The following is an 18,742-nucleotide window of genomic DNA, read 5'->3' as shown; positions in this document are numbered from 1 at the left end:
CTGCAGCACCCTCATTACACGGATATTTAAAAATTTACGTTGAGTCAGAATTCTTGACAAATGTTTTAACACAGGTGAAAGAAATGTTTTGTCATTACTGATGATGTCTGGACACATTATCATGCATTCTGTATCCAACAATTAGCCACCCTGCTTAATCTGCTTACAAATATGAGTCCATAAATGCCCTAAGGAAGCTAAAATTATATTAATATATACAAAATTCAGTTTGTTATAGTTATTACTTTTTACTGTGGGTTCAGAACCTGGTCTGAATTTTGATGCTCAGCTTTCTCCCCGCAGCTCAGTGGGAGCCACAAATCCAAGAGCTGTTTCCCTGGTAACGCTCCTAGCCACCTGTCCCTCCGCCTCCCTCCTCTTCTCGCGAGAAGAGACTACCCAGTTCTTCCGGTAACTGTAGCCTCGCCCGCCGCTCGCCTCTTCCACAGCACTCGGCTTCGCGCATGTGCAGTAGAGAGTGGCGCGAGCCTGAGGCTTCCGGCAGGAGAGCATGGTGCGTTTTCGGGGTCATCTTTTGTGTTTCCTGGACTTGGAGTTCTCGCGGGCTGTGGAAATTCCGCGCCCGCTGATTTGTCCGGGGTCCAGCCCCCGGGCAGAAGCAATAGGGGTAGCTAAAGTTTGTGCTGAGGGAAGCTGTCCGGACTGGGAAGTTTGGATGTGGGGGCTGGGTGGCCGGAAGGGTAGAACTGCTAGAACAAGTTTTCCACTTGTCTACAAGAGTTGAGCCCAGCAAAACAAAGGAAGTATAAAACCCAACGTGGAGTAAAACTTAAGGCACACTTTCCCCCCTGTCTCTCAGTCCCTTCACACCTTGGGTGCCCGCCCTTGTAAAACTTAAATCCTTGTACTTTATTGGCACACAAAACGGAGATCCCTAGCATGCAGCGTTCCTGGTGTAGAGTTGTTTAAGGTTGTAAATAGTAATGATTGCTGCATAAAGATGTAAGAAGAGTCTTTATGATTTATAGTATATATGGAATATTTGCTCCCAAAACTTGATCTTTTGAGTTTCTGAAATTAGCCCTCTGCCTAGTCCTTGTGACAAACTCCAAAAACAAAATAGGGAGTATTTGCGATGTAATCGCAGCCCTTAAATAACAAAATAAGACATTTTTATTTATTGGAAGTACTAAATTGTTCTCTGGAATAACCAACCAGTTTTCTGTTGATTACACTATGATGCCAATGAAGGTATAATTCAGCATTCTGTTTTACTATGCTAATATTAAAACGAAGAAAGTTTTGGTAAGACATTTTAAAGATGAGACAAAGTGAGTGCAATTTTAGTTAACTTTATAACTGTAACCTTTATAAAGGACACAACATTTGATTTCTTAAATAGAGAAGTAATTTCTTTGGACTAATTCCTGTGTCTTTTGTTTTCAAATAGATGCAAGGGGAGCCAAACGCGAGTGCTTCCCTTATTGACAGGACCATCAAGATGAGAAAAGAAACCGAAGCTAGGAAAGTGGTTTTAGCCTGGGGGCTCCTAAATGTATCTATGGCTGGAATGATATACACTGAAATGTAAGTTGATCAGCCCCAAAAATGAAAATTTAAGAAGCCATCGACAGGTTTTTGTGTTTTGATTTTTGGTATTTTTAAGTTATTGAAAAGACTCTAATTTTTTCAGGACTGGAAAATTGATTAGTTCATATTATAATGTGACATACTGGCCCCTCTGGTATATTGGTAAGTAGTTAATTTTCGTTATAATTTCAGTTTACAACCAATGAAAAACTGCTTTTAGGTTTAATTCAACTTAGCATTCATTTTTTCATTCAACAAATATTTCAGTGCCTACTGTGTTCTAACAGCTGGGAATACAGAGGAAGGGAACAAAATAAAACCCTGTCCTTATGGAAGGAACATTCTAGTAGAGGAGACAATCAAATTAATAAACAATAGTTTCAGGTAATTATGAGTTCTGTGAAGAAACAATAAGTTTGGACATAGTGAGATTTTCTGTTTGTTACTCTCCTGAAATGCCCTCGCTCTCGTTTTTTCATCTTTCAAGACCAGCTCACATATCCAATCTGTTGATGCCTTCCTCTCTCCTGTCGTGCTTCCATAGTCCTGGGGTATAAAGAATCCTTATGGATGTTAAAATAAGTTCCATAGTTTATACATGTTAATCTAAAGTTTGTCATAGGGAGGTGGTATGGCAAGTCGAAGAGCAACGGTTTTGGAATCTGCAGACCTGAGTTAGAATCATGGCTTTAATAACTAGCTGTGTGCGATTATAAAAGTCAGTTGGCTTCTCATTGATTGTTGATTTACCTTTAAAATGAAGGTGAAAATATTTATTGTACAAGATTGTAAGGATTAGTGATATTTTGAAACTCACTAGTAAATGTCCTAGATATAATAGACATTCATTAAGTGGTAGCTATTAAGAGGTATAAGAAAGTAATGTTCAACTTTGTCGTTATTAATTTGCTAAAGTATGGAGGGTTTTTGTGTGCCCCCAATAAGTGGTCTCCCCGCACTCTTTTTTTTTTTTTTAAATTGTTTTCTTCCAGAGCTTGCCCTTGCATCTCTCTTCAGCCTTAATGCCTTATTCGATTTTTGGAGATATTTCAAATATACTGTGGCACCAACAAGTCTGGTTGTTAGCCCTGGACAGCAAACACTTTTAGGGTTGAAAACAGCTGGTAAGTGTTTTATATTACTTGCAAAGGTGGGGAAAAGGTTGGCAATAAATCTTCCTCAATTTAATTTTCCCTTTTCATAGACTCTGAGCTGGAAGGTACTTATAAGGCCATCTGGTTCAAGTATATTAAGCAGGTCTATGATAAGTTATCATAAGACTAATGATTATCATTCTTATTGTATATATTCAACAACCTCATGGAAGTTTGTTCCATTATTTAATTAAAATCAAAAATAAATAACTAACTCTTGCTGTTTTGAAGCTAATTTCTTATTTTGAACTCTGGGAAATGGTAAATAATTGATTTCTGCCCTTTGTTAATAATATTTTATGTAATTTAACAACCAAGTCACTCTGCTACTTTCTTTTTTCCTGAAGAAAAAGGCCTAGTTTCTTAAATATGTTTTCATAGAAATTTTATTTGTATATACATATATATATATATATGTTTCTTTTCTCCTTCTAGTTATACAGACTACTCCGCCACATGACCTGACAGCCACACAAATCCCTCCCTCTCCACCTTCCCCTTCAATTCAGGGTCAGAGTGTGTTGAGTTATAGCCCATCTCGTTCACCCAGTACCAGTCCCAAATTCACTACCAGCTGTATGACTGGATACAGCCCTCAGCTACAAGGTCTGTCCTCAGGTAGCAGTGGTTCTTACAGCCCTGGAGTCACCTACTCACCTGTCAGTGGTTATAATAAGGTAATGACTCTTCTCTCTCAGCTAGTCACGTTATTTTAAAATTGGGAGGTACATTAAAAATCATCTAGTGAGTCAAAACTTCTCATTTTATCAATGAGCAAAATGAGGAACAGAGGGTAATTGACTTGCTCTAATCACCCATTTAAGAGCCAAGAATTGGACACAGATTTCCTAATACCTAGTCAGAAGTTCTTTACATAACTTCTTAAAATAAAAGAAAAAAATTAGCATTTGCAAAGATGATGAACTGAGAGTTACTATCTAGGATCTTTCAGCAGTCTTTGAAACAATTTGAAACTGATGATTTGTTACATTAGTGTCCTTTACTTATGGTTTCCCTCCTTGCTGCTTTATGTGAAGCCTTTGTATTCCCTTGTAAAATTTTAATGCTTTTTTTTTATCATGTTAGAGTATCTTCTAAACTAAAAACTGGGATTGTCATGTAGTTTGATTCCTGAGTATGGACACTTTCCATGGCATGAGCTGAAACCTTAATTCTAACTCCCACAGTAATGTGGACTTTTGTTCTAATTTTTAGGCTTAATAAAAGCAGAATTGACGGATTGAAACTTTGATTCCTTTCTGAAGCATAAGATTATAAGGGGCATTAGAACGAGAGTGGTCACTTCTGATGCTCTTACTATTGTGTTGGATTAACATCTCTATAGCTACTCATTAAAAGAGGAATGTTGGAAATGAAACCAACACCCTGTCTGCCCTTATCCTCTTACAGAGTATTTCTTTGTAATGAAATTTCATACTACTGGTTACCTAATATTAAAAATAATTTTGTAATAGCATTTAGAAAATTTTGTACAAGTGAAATGGAAAAGTGTATATGTGATGATAATTTATAACTCATGGGTAAATATGATGTTGGGGGTGAGGGGTCGCTCTGTTGCCTGGGCTAGAGTGCAGTGGCATCAACATAGCTCACTGCAACCTCAAACTCCCAGGCTCAAGTGATCCTCCTGCTTCAGCCTCCCAAGCAGCTGGGGCTACAGGTATATGCCAGCATGCCCATCTGATTTTTCTATTTTTTTGTAGAGGGAAGGTTTTGCTATATTGCTCAGGCTAATCTTAGACTCCTGGCTTCAAGTGATCCTTTTGCCTCAGCCTCCCCAAAGTGCTGGGATTATGGGCATGAACCACTGTGCCTGGCCAACTATGGCTTTTTAAAATTTGTTTTTATAAGAAAAGTGCTATATGATCATTATAGAAAATTGGAAAAATAAAATAGAAAATTGCTCATAGTCCTACCACCCAAAAATGATCTCTGTTTAATGGCTACTTAATAATCTAGTGGATATACCATAGTTTACTCCTGAATATTTATTTTCATTTTTTAAAACCTGGATAATCTGTACTAAATAGCTCTATACCTTAAGAGCTCTGTACCTTAAAACCATTGTCACAGAAATGTATAAGAGTACTTATTTTATTAATACCATACTCTTAATCATCAGGTTTTTAAAAAATCTCTGCTAATAAGAAAATGAAAATTGTCTGTTGTAAATTTAACAGTTATTTCTTGCAAAGCCACTTAACTAAATCAAAAAGTTCTCATTCTCTACTTGTTTTTTGGGTCTATAATCCTCTATGATTTTTTTCCCTTGGGTTGCTATTTTAATTATGGGATTTAAAAAAATATACATAGAGCTGGATGTGGTGGTGCATACCTGTAGTCCCAGCTACATGGGAGGCTAAGGCAGGAGGATCACTTGAGCCCAGGAGTTGGAGGCTACAGTGAGCTGTGATCATGTCACTATACTCCACCTTGGGCAGCAGAGCTAGCTAATTAGCTAGCTAGATAGCTAGAGTGAACTAGCTAAATAAATAGATAGGTAAATAGATAAATAAAATGTGGGAAAGGATTATATTATCTCTGGGTGGCAAAATTATAGCTGTTACTTACACTTTCAATTTTTAAAAATATCCATGTGTTGCTTTTTTTTTTTTCATAGACTTTAGTTTTAGGTTCACAGCAAAATTGAGAGGAAGGTACAGAATTCTCACATATATCCCCTGCCCTGACACATTCATAGTCTCCCCCATTATCAACATACCTCTTCAGATTGGCACATTTGTTAAAATTGATGAACCTACATTGACACGTCATTATCACCCAGAGTCCACAGTTTACATTAGGGCTCACTCTGGGTGTTGTGCATTCTGTGGGTTTGGAGAATGTTTAATGACACATATTCACTATTATAGTATCATACAGAATAAAAATCTCTTGTACTTTATTTATTCATCCCTTTTCCCTTCCAAATTCCTAGCAATCACTGATCTTTTTACTGCCTTCATTGTTTCGCTTTTTCCAGAATGTCATGTACCTGGAATCATACATAGGTAGTCTTTCAGGTTGGCTTTTTTTTTTTTTTTTTTTTTTTTTTTTGAGACAGAGTTTCGCTTTGTTGCCTAGGCTAGAGTGAGTGCCATGGCGTCAGCCTAGCTCACAGCAACCTCAATCTCCTGGGCTCAAGGGATCCTTCTGTCTCAGCCTCCCAAGTAGCTGGGACTACAGGCATGAGCCACCATGCCCGGCTAATTTTTTCTATATATATATTAGTTGGCCAATTAGTTTCTTTCTATTTATAGTAGAGACAGGGTCTCGCTCTTGCTCAGGCTGGTTTTGAACTCCTGACCTCGAGCAATCCACCCGCCTCGGCCTCCCAGAGAGCTAGGATTACAGGCGTGAGCCACCGCGCCCGGCCTCAGGTTGGCTTTTTTCACTTAGCAATATGCCTTTAAGTTTCCTCTGTGTCTTTTCGTACCTTGGTAGCTCATTTCTTTTTAGCATTAAATAATACTCCATTGCCTGAATGTGCCAGTTTATTTACCCATTTACCTACTGAAGGACATCTTGGTTGCTTCTAAGTTTTTTTTTTTTTTTTTTTTTTTTGAGACAGAGTCTCGCTTTGTTGCCCAGGCTAGAGTGAGTGCCATGGCGTCAGCCTAGCTCACAGCAACCTCAAACTCCTGGGCTCGAGTGATCCTTCTGCCTCAGCCTCCCGAGTAGCTGGGACTACAGGCATGCGCCACCATGCCCGGCTAATTTTTTTTATATATATATCAGTTGGCCAATTAATTTCTTTCTATTTATAGTAGAGACGGGGTCTCACTCTTGCTCAGGCTGGTTTTGAACTCCTGACGTTGAGCAATCCGCCCGCCTCGGCCTCCCAAGAGCTAGGATTACAGGCGTGAGCCACAGCGCCCGGCCTGCTTCTAAGTTTTGATGATTAGGAATAAAGCTGCTACAAACATTATATGCAGGTTTTTGTGTGGACATGTTTTCAACTCCTTTGAGTAAATACCAAGGAACACAATTACTAGCATGTATGGTAAGAGAATGTTTAGTTTTATTAGAAACTGCCACACTGTCTTTCAAAGGGGCTACATCATTTTGCATTCCCACTAGCAGAGAATGAGAGATTTAGTTGTTCTACAACCTCACCAGCATTTGGTGTTGTCATTGTTCTTGATTTTGGCCATTCTGCTAGGGATGTTACTTTTAAAAGTCAAAACGCAAGACAAAATGAATTTCAATTAAATAAAAATAAAATAAAGTTCCTTTATTTTGTATAGTTGGCAAGCTTTAGTCCCTCTCCTCCATACCCTACCACTGTTGGACCAGTAGAGAGCAGTGGATTGAGATCTCGCTACCGTTCTTCTCCCACTGTCTATAACTCACCTACTGACAAAGAAGGCTACATGACAGACCTACGGACTTTGGACACTTTTCTTAGGTGTGAAGAAGAGAAACAGCATAGGGTTAAGTTGGGTATGTATATATTTTATTTATATCTACTGTATATATTTTTGTTGTTACTTTTTGTAATCCTTAACCTATTTTCATTATTTTGATACTTATACATAAAATTTTAAGTCTCTTTTACTAATATACCTTGTGTAACTTAGAAAACACATTTAGGAGTGAAAAAAATAAAAAAAAGAAAACATTTAGTTTTACTTTATATGTAATATACTTTTATGCAGTTAGAATTAAGTTCACTAAATTTAAGAAGTGAAATATATCTGAACTGAGGAATCTTGAATCTTTCATTACAATAAAATGGAAAACTTTTCACGTAATATAAGTTATAACTTGTTTAAAGTTGAGGCTACAAAATAATGTTTTTGAAGCATTACACAGTGAATTTATTCAAATAATGTTGTCTCTTTTCAAGTAGTCCTTTGCAAGGTTGGTGTCATAGAGCAGAATGAAGGAGAGAGCATAAATTTTAAAATGTTGCCATTTTTCAGAACATTTTTAAACTTGTCTTTTGGTCTTAAAGCCTATAGTTTACCTTGGGAAATAATGTTAGCAAATCTTAATATATTTGGGGTGGATTTGTTACAAAATCAATTATTTGAAACCGAATTAGGTTACTGAACTGGGTAATGATTTTTCCCCCTCAGGAACTTTCACAGAAGCACATTAGGTGCTAACTTGGCCATGGTGAGGAAGCCAGTTATTGGACCATGGCTCTTTGTGTCGCTTGAAATCTCTCCAGTGATTTTTAATTTAGTTTAGCCTGAAAGTGCCACAAATGTCAAAGAAACAAATCAATATTATCTTGTTATTTTTGGTAACATGCTTTTTTAAATTTTGAAGTATTTCAAGTCTATCGGAAATAATAGAGTATAATACAAAGAACAACCTATATATCCTCTATACATCTTTGTGATAGCCAGGTATTTTCTGATTTCATTTGTATTTCTTTGACCAATAGGAGTTATTTAGAAGTAATATTATTATTACTGTTTGGAAATGCTGTTGCTGTTGCTTTTAATTTCAAGCTTGAAGAGACTTGTTTTTTTTTTCTCCCCTAGGTTAATGGTACTGTGGTTAGAGATTCTCATCTGTACCTATTAATTTGTTGGTTTTGGGTTTTGTTTTTTTTTCCCCAGAGTTGCTTTTAGGTCTGCTATATGATCATTTTTTTGTAAATGGCTTTTGGTATATTGAAAAGAATGGATAGTCTTTAAATTTTGGGCTTCATGTTTGTTCACTGAATCAAGCTTCTAGATGGTGTTGTTAAATTATCTTACTAATTTTTATCTGTTTGATCTACCAATTATTAAGAAAGTGTCTCAAAACCCCCACTGATTGTTTCCCATTAAATGTTTCTTTGTAATTCTGTCAGATTGGCTAAATATAGATGAGATTATGCAAAGTGCATGTAAATTCAGAATTGTTAATATCATTCAGGTGAATTGTGTCTTTTATCTTTATCTCTTATTAGACTTTTTGCCTTAACACAGCTATACTAAATTCCTTTTAGTTAGTATTTGCCTGGTATATCAATGTTTATCCCTATACTTTTTTTTTTTTTTTTTTTTTTTTTTTTTGGAGACAGAGTCTCGCTTTCTTGCCTAGGTTAGAGTGAGTGCCATGGCGTCAGCCTAGCTCACAGCAACCTCAGACTCCTGGGCTTAAGCAATCCTACTGCCTCAGCCTCCCGAGTTGCTGGGACTACAGGCACGAGCCACCATGCCCGGCTAATTTATATATATATATATATTAGTTGGCCAATTAATTTCTTTCTATTTTTTATAGTAGAGACGGGGTCTCGCTCAGGCTGGTTTTGAACTCCTGACCTTGAGCAATCCGCCCGCCTCGGCCTCCCAGAGTGCTAGGATTACAAGCGTGAGCCACCGCGCCCGGCCTATCCCTATACTTTTAATCTGTGCCCTTAGGTTTTAGGTAATTAAGTACTTTGTACAAATTAATTCATAAAGAATAAGTATTTTGTGGACAGCTACTCTCAAGACTGTATAAATATTCTGTTCCTCATCAAACTTTGATTTACTAGTTTTAACATCTTTTTTTTTTTTTCTGAGACAGTGTCTTGCTCTGTCACCCAGAGCTAGAGTGCAGTGGCATCATCATAGCTCACTGCAAGCTCAAACTCCTGGGCTCAAGCAATCCTCCTGTCTTGGCCTCCCGAGTAGCTGGGGCTACAGGCGTATATCACCACGCCTGGCTCATTTTTCTTTCTTTCTTTTTTTTTAGTAGAGACAGTATCTTACTATGTTGCTTAGGCTGGTCTTGAACCCCTGGCCTCAAGCAATCTCCCAAAGTGCCAGGACTGCAGGCATGAGCCACCACACCTGGCCTCTTTTATATATATTTTTTTTATTGTGGCAAAATATACATAAGATTCACCATTTTAACCATTTTAATTGTATAATTCAGTGGTATTAAGTAGATTCATATTGTATATAACCCTCTTTTACATTTATTTGTTGGTATTCTACTATAAGATTAAACTTTTTCTTCCAATTATGTCATTTATTTTGATGGTTAGATTTTCCCAGATTTGGCTATTAGAATCCTCTTTAATCTGGCTTCTCTGTTCTTTTGACATGACACTATATTCTTTGAGGACTCTCCTTTCTCCCCCATCCCCTGCTTTCTATTAATAGCACCACAAAATATTTCAGGCTCATCTTGTACTTTCCCTGGCTAGCTCTGGAATCAGTCTGTTTCCCCAAGAGCCCCGATTCCTTTTAATAGAGAATGATATTTAGAAATTAGCCTAGACACAGTGGCTCACACCATAATGCTAGCACTCTGGGAGGCCGAGGTGGGAGGATTGCTTGGGCTCAAGAGTTTAAGACTAGGCCAGGCACGGTGGCTCACACCTGTAATCCTAGCACTCTGGGAGGGCGAAGCGGGTGGATTGTTTGAGCTCAGGAATTCAAGACCAGCCTAAGCAAGGGCAAGACCCCATCTCTAAATAAAAATAGAAAGAAATTAATTGGACAACTAAACATATATAGAAAAAATTAGCTGGGCATGATGGTGCATTCCTGTAGTCCCAGCTACTCAGGAGGCTGAGGCAGGAGGATCACTTGAGCCCAGGAGTTTGAGGTTGCTGTGAGCTATGGATGATGCCACAGCACTCTAGCCAGAGTGAAACTCTGTCTCCAAAAAAAAAAAAAAAAAAGAAAGAAATTAATATGTTGGTGCTGAGCATGCTATTGCTACTGAGGTATCATTACTCTAGGTCCTCTCAGCATACAGCTAAGAAGTTTATGTATAGACATACATAATCACACAGATTTAAGTGCACACACATCTGTATGCATTTCTCCATCTGTGTATATATTAAAAACTATGAGTTCATATTGATACCTTCAATTCCAATCCATTTACACAGGACAGAATAAGCAGAATAAGAATATTTGTAGCTCCATTCTCCAGTAGTGGCAAACCAAACTGTCATTCATTCTCTCTCTTTCTCACTCACGCATATACTTTTTTGCTGAACCATTTGAAAGGAAGTTGGAGATAGTGTGCCATTTCATTCCTAAATAATTTCACATGCTTCTCCTAAGAACAAGACAGTTTCCTTTATAATTATAGTATGATTGTCGTGCTTAAGATACTACAATTATTCCTACTCACATTTCCCCAGTTGACCCAATCACAACCCTTATAGCTCTTTTTCTTTCTTTTACTGATGCAGGATATAGTTAGGGATCATGTATTGCAATTAGTTGTCCTGCTTCTTTTGTCTTTAAACTAGAACATTTATTTGTTTTTTTGTCTTGTATAACGTTTACATTTTGAAAAGATCAGGTTGTTTTGCAAATTTGGATTTGTCTGATCATTTCCTGAGTATTGAATTCAGGTTAAATATTTTCTGGCGAGAATACTTAGGTGGTGGCATGTCCCTTTCAGTGTATTGTATGAAGAGATACATGATGCTGTTTTGTCCATTTGTTGGCATAGTAAAATTGGATCACTTGATCAAGGTGATGACAACCAGATTTCTTCATAATAGCTTTTCTCTTTTGTATCCTGTTCCCCTAACAGTTTTTCACCCAGTAATTTTAACATCTATTGATGATTCTTGCCTGAATGAGATAATACAGTAGTGGCTCAAAATGGAGACTTCCTAATATATTCATTTCTTCTACATTTAATAGTTTGCCCCTCTTTAAATAAGAGCATTCTGTTTTACTCCTCAACCCAATTTATTTGTTTCAGTCACTTCAATTCCATTTTCTATCTCAGTCACTTTAAACACACTTTTTTTTTTTTTTTTTTTTTTTTGAGACAGAGTCTCGCTTTCTTGCCTAGGCTAGTGTGAGTGCCGTGGCGTCAGCCTAGCTCACAGCAACCTCAAACTCCTGGGCTCAAGCAATCCTACTGCCTCAGCCTCCCGAGTTGCTGGGACTACAGGCACGAGCCACCATGCCCGGCTAATTTTTTTTATATATATATATTAGTTGGCCAATTGATTTCTTTCTATTTTTATAGTAGAGACGGGGTCTCGCTCAGGCTGGTTTTGAACTCCTGACCTTGAGCAATCCGCCCGCCTCGGCTTCCCAGAGTGCTAGGATTACAAGCGTGAGCCACCGGGCCCGGCCTAAACACACTTTTTAAAATAGTAAGTCTTTGTCCAGTAGTTCAATTATCTAACGTTCTTGCAGGTTAAATACTGACATTTTTGTCTTGTCGACCATTATGCTTGTGGTTTATGTAATTTTGTTTGTTGTGGTAAGCTTATCTTCAGTAGAGGTTTGTCAGTGTTTTGTCTGTCCTGGGCAAGTTGGATGGATGCCCTGTCTCTTCCTAGCCATCTTATATATGCCTCTGTCAGGTGCCTAAGAAGTATCGTTGCCCTTGAGCTAATTTAAGTGATTTCTAAGCTTGGACATTCCTGGACCTTATAGGTACTGTAAATAGACACTCTAAACCCAAGTGAAGATGAATCTGTGATTTTTAAATCGCAGGACTTTAAAAAAAAGTTCCCAACAGTCTAAGACAGATGTGCTTCCTTTATCTCATGGTGCCAGTGGACAGATTTTTTCTCTTATCTACTCAGAATGTAACCCTTTGAAATTCCTGGCACGATGCTGGGAGCAGGAAATGGGGTAGAGTAAAGGTCTTAATCCAACTCTTTACTCTCCCAGGCTCAAATCCTTATCTCCAGTTCCCACTTGGACACTAAAATCCAAGCTGATAGATTTCTCAAGGACTGCAAGCTTCTCTAGAGCAGCCACAACCCACAGGCTACTCTGATTTTCAGTTTGCTCTTCATTTTTAGCCACTGGCTATTTGTACCCTTACTTTTTTGCAAGCTCCATTATTCTTTTAAATAATCTGTTTTATTTAGTAATCATTTTTAGATATTTATATTGGGAAATATTTTAGATTATCTGGTTTGCTATGTTGCCAGGTATCTAAATCTCTCTGTGCTTTGATTCTTAGGTCTTTGAGGTTATCCATCTATAGTTTTGTGCTATTTTGGTGGAGGTGTTGGTGGTAGTGGTGATATTATTGATGTTCATCACAGAAAGGCCCTAATTTGTCACTGCTTGCTATATATATTTTTTATTTACTTTAATGCCCAAGAAGTATTAAAAATTCCTGTTTCTATCCATTATCTAAGGCCAGTCTTCAATGAAATTTTTCCCAGGTTCAAGTTTTTTCAAAGAAAGCTTACTATTACTAAAGTTAATAGTGAATATGATTAATCAAAATAGGAAAACTTTATCATTACCCTGTTTCTTATTGTTCCTTATTTATTAAATCATTTGTGTTTGTTTACAACTTCTTTTCTTGACATTAATTCATTCCTATGAGTCAATTTTGTCAGAAGTCCTACTTTGAAATTTAATGTCACACAAAGTGTGATATTTCTTGAGATAACTTTTTATTTTTATGTGATATGTTTAGCATGAAACATACTATATTCACCAAAGCTCCTAGCACAAGACTGGCTAACCTTCAAGATTTTGATGAATTAAAGGTTGCTACATATCCTTTTCATGATCTCTCATCCTTAGTGCATATAAACATCACAAGAAAATTAATTTTATTCTTCTATAGTCACTTCTTTTAGAAATTCTAAGATAAAGAACTGGTTTAGCCGGTCGGTGGCTCATGCCTGTAATCCTAGCACTCTGGGAGGCCAAGGTGGGGCGGATTGCTCGAGGTCAGGAGTTCAAAACCAGCCTGAGCAAGAGCGAGACCCCGTCTCTACTATAAATAGAAAGAAATTAATTGGCCAACTAATATATATATATATAAAATTAGCCGGGCATGGTGGCGCATGCCTGTAGTCCCAGCTACTCGGGAGGCTGAGGCAGAAGGATTACTTGAGCCCAGGAGTTTGAGGTTGCTGTGAGCTAGGCTGACGCCATGGCACTCACTATAGCCTGGGCAATAAGCAAGACTGTCTCAAAAAAAAAAGAACTGGTTTATGTTTGTGATTTTTTTTTTTTTTTTAGACAGAGCCTCATTCTGTTTCCCAGGCTAGAGTGCCGTGGCCGTCAACCTAGCTCACAGCAACCTCAAAGTCCTAGACTCAAGCAATCCTTCTGCCTCAGCCTCCTGAGTAGCTGGGACTATAGGCATGCACCACCATGCCCAGCTAATTTTTTTTAATATATATTTTTAGTTGTCCAATTAATTTCTTTATTCTTTTAGTAGAGATGGGGTCTTGCTCTTGCTCAGGCTGATTTCAAACTCCTGACCTTGAGCCATCCGATCCGCCCACCTTGGCCTCCCTGAGTGTTAGGATTAGAGGCATTAGCTACCTCACCTGGCCTATGTTTGTGATTTTTGTGTGAGAGCATAAAGTATCTTTTTTTCTTTCTTTCCCCTCCAAGACCATAAAGTATCAATTGATATTTTTTTTTTTTTTTTTTGAGACAGAGTCTCGCTTTGTTACCCAGGCTAGAGTGAGTGCCATGGCGTCAGCCTAGCTCACAGCAACCTCAATCTCCTGGCCTCAAGCAATCCTGCTGCCTCAGCCTCCCAAGTAGCTGGGACTACAGGCATGCGCCACCATGCCCGGCTAATTTTTTCTATATATATTAGTTGGCCAATTAATTTCTTTCTATTTATAGTAGAGACGGGGTCTCGCTCTTGCTCAGGGTGGTTTCGAACTCCTGACCTTGAGCAATCCGCCCGCCTCAGCCTCCCAGAGTGCTAGGATTACAGGCGTGAGCCACCACGCCCGGCTCAATTGATATTTTTGATATCACTTTAACTATGAAAAACTAATCCCTTCATAAATACCTTATATTTGTCATTGAAAACTTGCTTATTTATTCAGGTACTATGCTAGAGGCTAGGGGAGAAAAATACTCCCTACCCTCAAAGAGTTCAAATTCTATTTGGCAAAACAAACTATAACACTGAAGTATGATAAGTACTCTGCTATGGGCCTCTGTAGGAGTAGATTCCTCAATGTAACCTTTTTACATTTCCAAAAAGTAAATTTGGAAATTTATTTATTTTTATAGATACAGGGTCTTGCTCTGTTGCCTAGGCTAGAGTGCAGTGACCTGTTAATAGGTCACTACAGCATCACATTCTCAGGTTCAAGCAATCCTTTTGCCTCTGCCTCCTGAGTAGGTGGGACTACAGGCATGAGCCACCACACCTGGCTAATTTTTTTAATTTTTGTAGAAATGGCATCTCCCTGTGTTGCTCAGGCTGGTCTCTTAACTCCTAATCTCAAGAAATCCTCCTGCCTTGACCTCCGAAAGTGCTGAGATTATAGGCTGAGCTACTGCCCTCGGCAATTTTGTAAATTAAGGAGTGAGTCAGCAGATAGTCTTTTAATACCAGGCAGGAATTACTACAGGATATTAAATAAAACACAGTATAGTGCAGGGATGAGTAAATTTAGCCTATAGCTCAAGAGAGTAGTCTATAATAGGAGGCTGTGCTTATCCCATTCAGGAGAAGCTTCTAAAAATTCAAGCAAGGAACTTGCTTAGCCTATTTATTTCCTGAAGAAATTTGTCTTTTGTTTGTTTATAACTAAATGATTTAAATGTCTTAGAGAATGAAACAAGTTTAATAAAATAAAATACAATAAAAATAAACACTTTCAACTACTTATTGTTGTTATGGTTCCTAAATTGATACCGCTCAGAAAATGTTCCTTTTAATTTTTAATACAAGCAGTCGGTGTTCTTTAAAGAGAAAATTTATGTTGAGGAGGAGAGAGGAGAGAAGCTCCTTGGGGGTTTGCCTTCTGATTCCTTCATTGCCGTTGCCTAAGTACCTATTAATAGGTATGTGTTAACTAGTTGTAAAAATTACTACAACAGACTTATACAGTTTAAATTAATACTTGCAGGGAGCCCAGATTCTACCTCTCCTTCCAGCAGTCCTACTTTTTGGAACTACAGTCGTTCTGTGGGGGATTATGCACAAACTCTAAAGAAGTTTCAGTATCAGCTTGCCTGTAGGTCTCAGGCCCCATGTGCTAACAAAGATGAAGCCGATCTCAGTTCTAAACAAGCTGCAGAAGAGGTAAATGGAAAATAAAATGACTTAATATTTACGATTTATGGATTGTTAGAAAGTCTTCAACTTTGGAGACATTTTTTCTATAATCTTCACTTTTACTGTATAGAAATGTAAATCTGGCACACATTAAACACTGGAAGAGCTCCTCTCTTACTTTGTGTACCTAAAACTAAATTATGCTGTACATTTTACTTTGCGACACATGGTTGACATTAGTGCCTTGCCTGAAACATCTTTCTATATGCATTATCAAAAGACTCTCGGGTTTCTAATTGTACTTAACATATACAAGACTCTTGCTTGTAAAATACATTTGGATTAGAACATTTGTCAGTCTATAACTCCATCACTGTAATACCAAATATGGGATTTTAATTTTGTTCTTAGAAGCAATAAAAACATTCTTTAAGCATACTAATATAAGGAACTTTTAAGGATATATCTGTGCATGAATAGCAACTTTAAGTGGGTAATAAAATTTTGAATATTAACTAGATGAATATGGATATTTGTGAAGATTTTTTTCAAAGTTCATCATATTTTTTTAGGGTAAGGGGAGGAATGATGCTTTGGCAGGGTTTTTCCTCACTGATTATTCATTTTATACATGGTGTATTTTTAATAGGTTTGGGCAAGAGTGACTATGAATAGACAACTTCTTGATCATATGGATTCATGGACAGCTAAGTTTAGAAATGTAAGTCCTGACATTATTTTTTGGACAATTAGTGCCTCGGTATGCAAAACATGTTATTAGACTATCAGATTTGTTATTAAATAGGATATTAGCATTAATTATTATTAAAAGTACAGTGTGAATGGTACATTTATAGGGGTAAACATGACATTTACCTTTTGGCGTCCATTTTCATGGGATTTCCCACCCTCCATTTTTAGTAAATCAATGTATTTTGAAAAGATAAAGGAACAATATGTTAATAGTTAATAACAACTGCTTTTCTGTCAGTCAGATCACATACGTAGAATTGTGAAGGAAACAAAAATGGGGTCCTTGCCCTCAGAAAACTTAAAAGTTAGAGAAATAAGACAATATATGTTTGAAGCTACTTCAGAATATATACATAATTTCAGTTTTTCTAGAGAAGAACCCTCTCTAATCATTGACCTGGAGGTCAGCTTTTCCATTTACAAAGTTGGTTAGTTCCTTTGTTTCCAACTCTACCTCTTTACCCCAATCTCTGTAGTACCAATATGTCGCGTCCCCAGGTCTGTTGAGCTGATTGGCTCCCTCCTCCACTACAGGTAGCTCCACTTACGTTCTATAAACCCTGCTGCTTCTCCTATTTACATCCCTCAACACTTATCTAGCCACTCTGCATCTTCTAGAACTATGTTGACATCACTTGTGCTTGTTTTTATTCTTTTACCGTAATTTACATAGGGCATCAAGGGGGACAGGTAAAAATGGTAGCCTGCTTTCTTGAACCAGAAACCTAGACAGCACTTTAAAAATCAAAATTCCTGAGCCCAATCCTAAGCCTACTCAGTTAGAATTTCTGGGGGTAAGGCCTAGCTTTCTCTCCTGGACACCTTAAATAGTTTTGTTGCAGCCAAAAAGTGGCTGGCAAGTGGGATGCATGTAATAAATGTTGGAAGAATGAATGAGTGAAATGATGTCTTGTAATCTGTTGTAGTTTCAGTTATAGGCTAGTCTAAAAATGTTAATATATTTAAAATTTAAAAGCTTGTTCAGGAGTATGAGCCCTTTAGAAAAATACAAACATTATTCTTCATCTGAGTTCTTTAGGCTACCATGTTCTAAAATTTAGAGTTTTTTAGATTTTTTAAAAAAGCAGTATGTATATACCTGTACCACATATTTTGTAACACCACCAGCAGAGTCATTAGTTCCCAGCAATGGACTGCATTAATATTTTCATAACAAAGCATATGAACAGTCATACTAAGTGCAATAAAATCTATAGTAGCTTCTTGTCAACTCAGTTTGAGTCTTACCAGTATATCAAATTTTGCTTGCTAAATGGATTACAAAAAAACTTTATTTTCAGAAGTTTTAAATTCAACATTGTTTATAAGGAATTGTGGACTTGTTTTTCTTCTGAAACATTTTTTGAGCCTTTCATTTTGTGGTTAAACAAAAGCATGGAAATAGAAGTGGTGCCTGAAGTTGCTACAGACACACACACAAAACAGTAACACACAAACTAGATAAGGAGTTTGCTTAGACAGTCTTTTCACATCCCAGAATTAGTTTGATATTAGCCATGAAAAAGGAATTTGAAATTTCTAGTCCTGAAATAATATTGTGATATTTACAAACCAGTTTCAAATGTGATGAATCTCTGTGGTTAGGAAACTAGGTGAGCCTGCTGATAGTTAATAAGTTATATTAGTTTGAAAAGCTATCATCACAAACCAGTACAAATACTATGTTTATAAATGTGTGAGTAATTACCCTGGAAATATAAACTGAAGATTATCCCTTTAGCTAAGTATAATAATCATAGAAAAAAATTTGAATAAAAATTTAACATAAGGCTGGGTGCAGTGGCTCACGCCTGTAATCCTAGCACTCTGGGAGGCTGAGGCGGGCGGATTGCGATTGCTCAAGGTCAGGAGTTCGAAACCAGCCTGAGCAAGAGCAAGACCCCATCTCTACTATAAATAGAAAGAAATTAATTGGCCAACTAATATATATATATAGAAAAAATTAGCTGGGCATGGTGGCGCATGCCTGCAGTCCCAGCTACTTGGGAGGCTGAGGCAGGAGGATTGTTTGAGCCCAGGAGATTGAGGTTGCTGTGAGCTAGGCTGATGCCACAGCACTCACTCTAGCCTGGACAACAAAGTGAGACTCTGTCTAAAAAAAAAAAAATTAACATATAGCTAAGTTTTATATTTTCTTCAGAAAAAACAGACATGTCATTTAAGACTGTGACTTAATTAATTTACACTCCAATATCATATTTACTTGTAAACTCTTTTTTTTTTTTTTTTTTTTTTTTTTTTTTTTTTTTTTTTTTTTTTTTTTTTTTTTGAGACAGAGTCTCGCTTTGTTGCCCAGGCTAGAGTGAGTGCCGTGGCGT

General features: G+C 37.3%; 1 protein-coding gene across 1 annotated transcript in view; it reads left to right on the top strand.

Moving 5' to 3' along the window:
• Positions 1 to 407: 407 nt before the first annotated feature.
• The window catches only part of TMEM209 (transmembrane protein 209), a 35,847-nt gene continuing 17,512 nt past the window's right edge, over positions 408 to 18,742 (top strand). The window contains exons 1-8 of the mRNA XM_012789212.3: positions 408 to 514; positions 1,412 to 1,548; positions 1,655 to 1,713; positions 2,544 to 2,675; positions 3,141 to 3,382; positions 6,974 to 7,169; positions 15,502 to 15,677; positions 16,300 to 16,371. Coding sequence (XP_012644666.1) covers positions 512 to 514; positions 1,412 to 1,548; positions 1,655 to 1,713; positions 2,544 to 2,675; positions 3,141 to 3,382; positions 6,974 to 7,169; positions 15,502 to 15,677; positions 16,300 to 16,371 — 1,017 coding nt within the window. The 5' untranslated portion in view covers positions 408 to 511. The remainder of the gene's footprint in view (positions 515 to 1,411; positions 1,549 to 1,654; positions 1,714 to 2,543; positions 2,676 to 3,140; positions 3,383 to 6,973; positions 7,170 to 15,501; positions 15,678 to 16,299; positions 16,372 to 18,742) is intronic.

The sequence above is a fragment of the Microcebus murinus genome, chromosome 9 (assembly GCF_040939455.1).
Source record: "Microcebus murinus isolate Inina chromosome 9, M.murinus_Inina_mat1.0, whole genome shotgun sequence".
Lineage (NCBI taxonomy): Eukaryota > Metazoa > Chordata > Mammalia > Primates > Cheirogaleidae > Microcebus > Microcebus murinus.
Note: the sequence above shows the minus strand (reverse complement) of the source record. Positions and strands in the feature narration are given on the sequence as shown.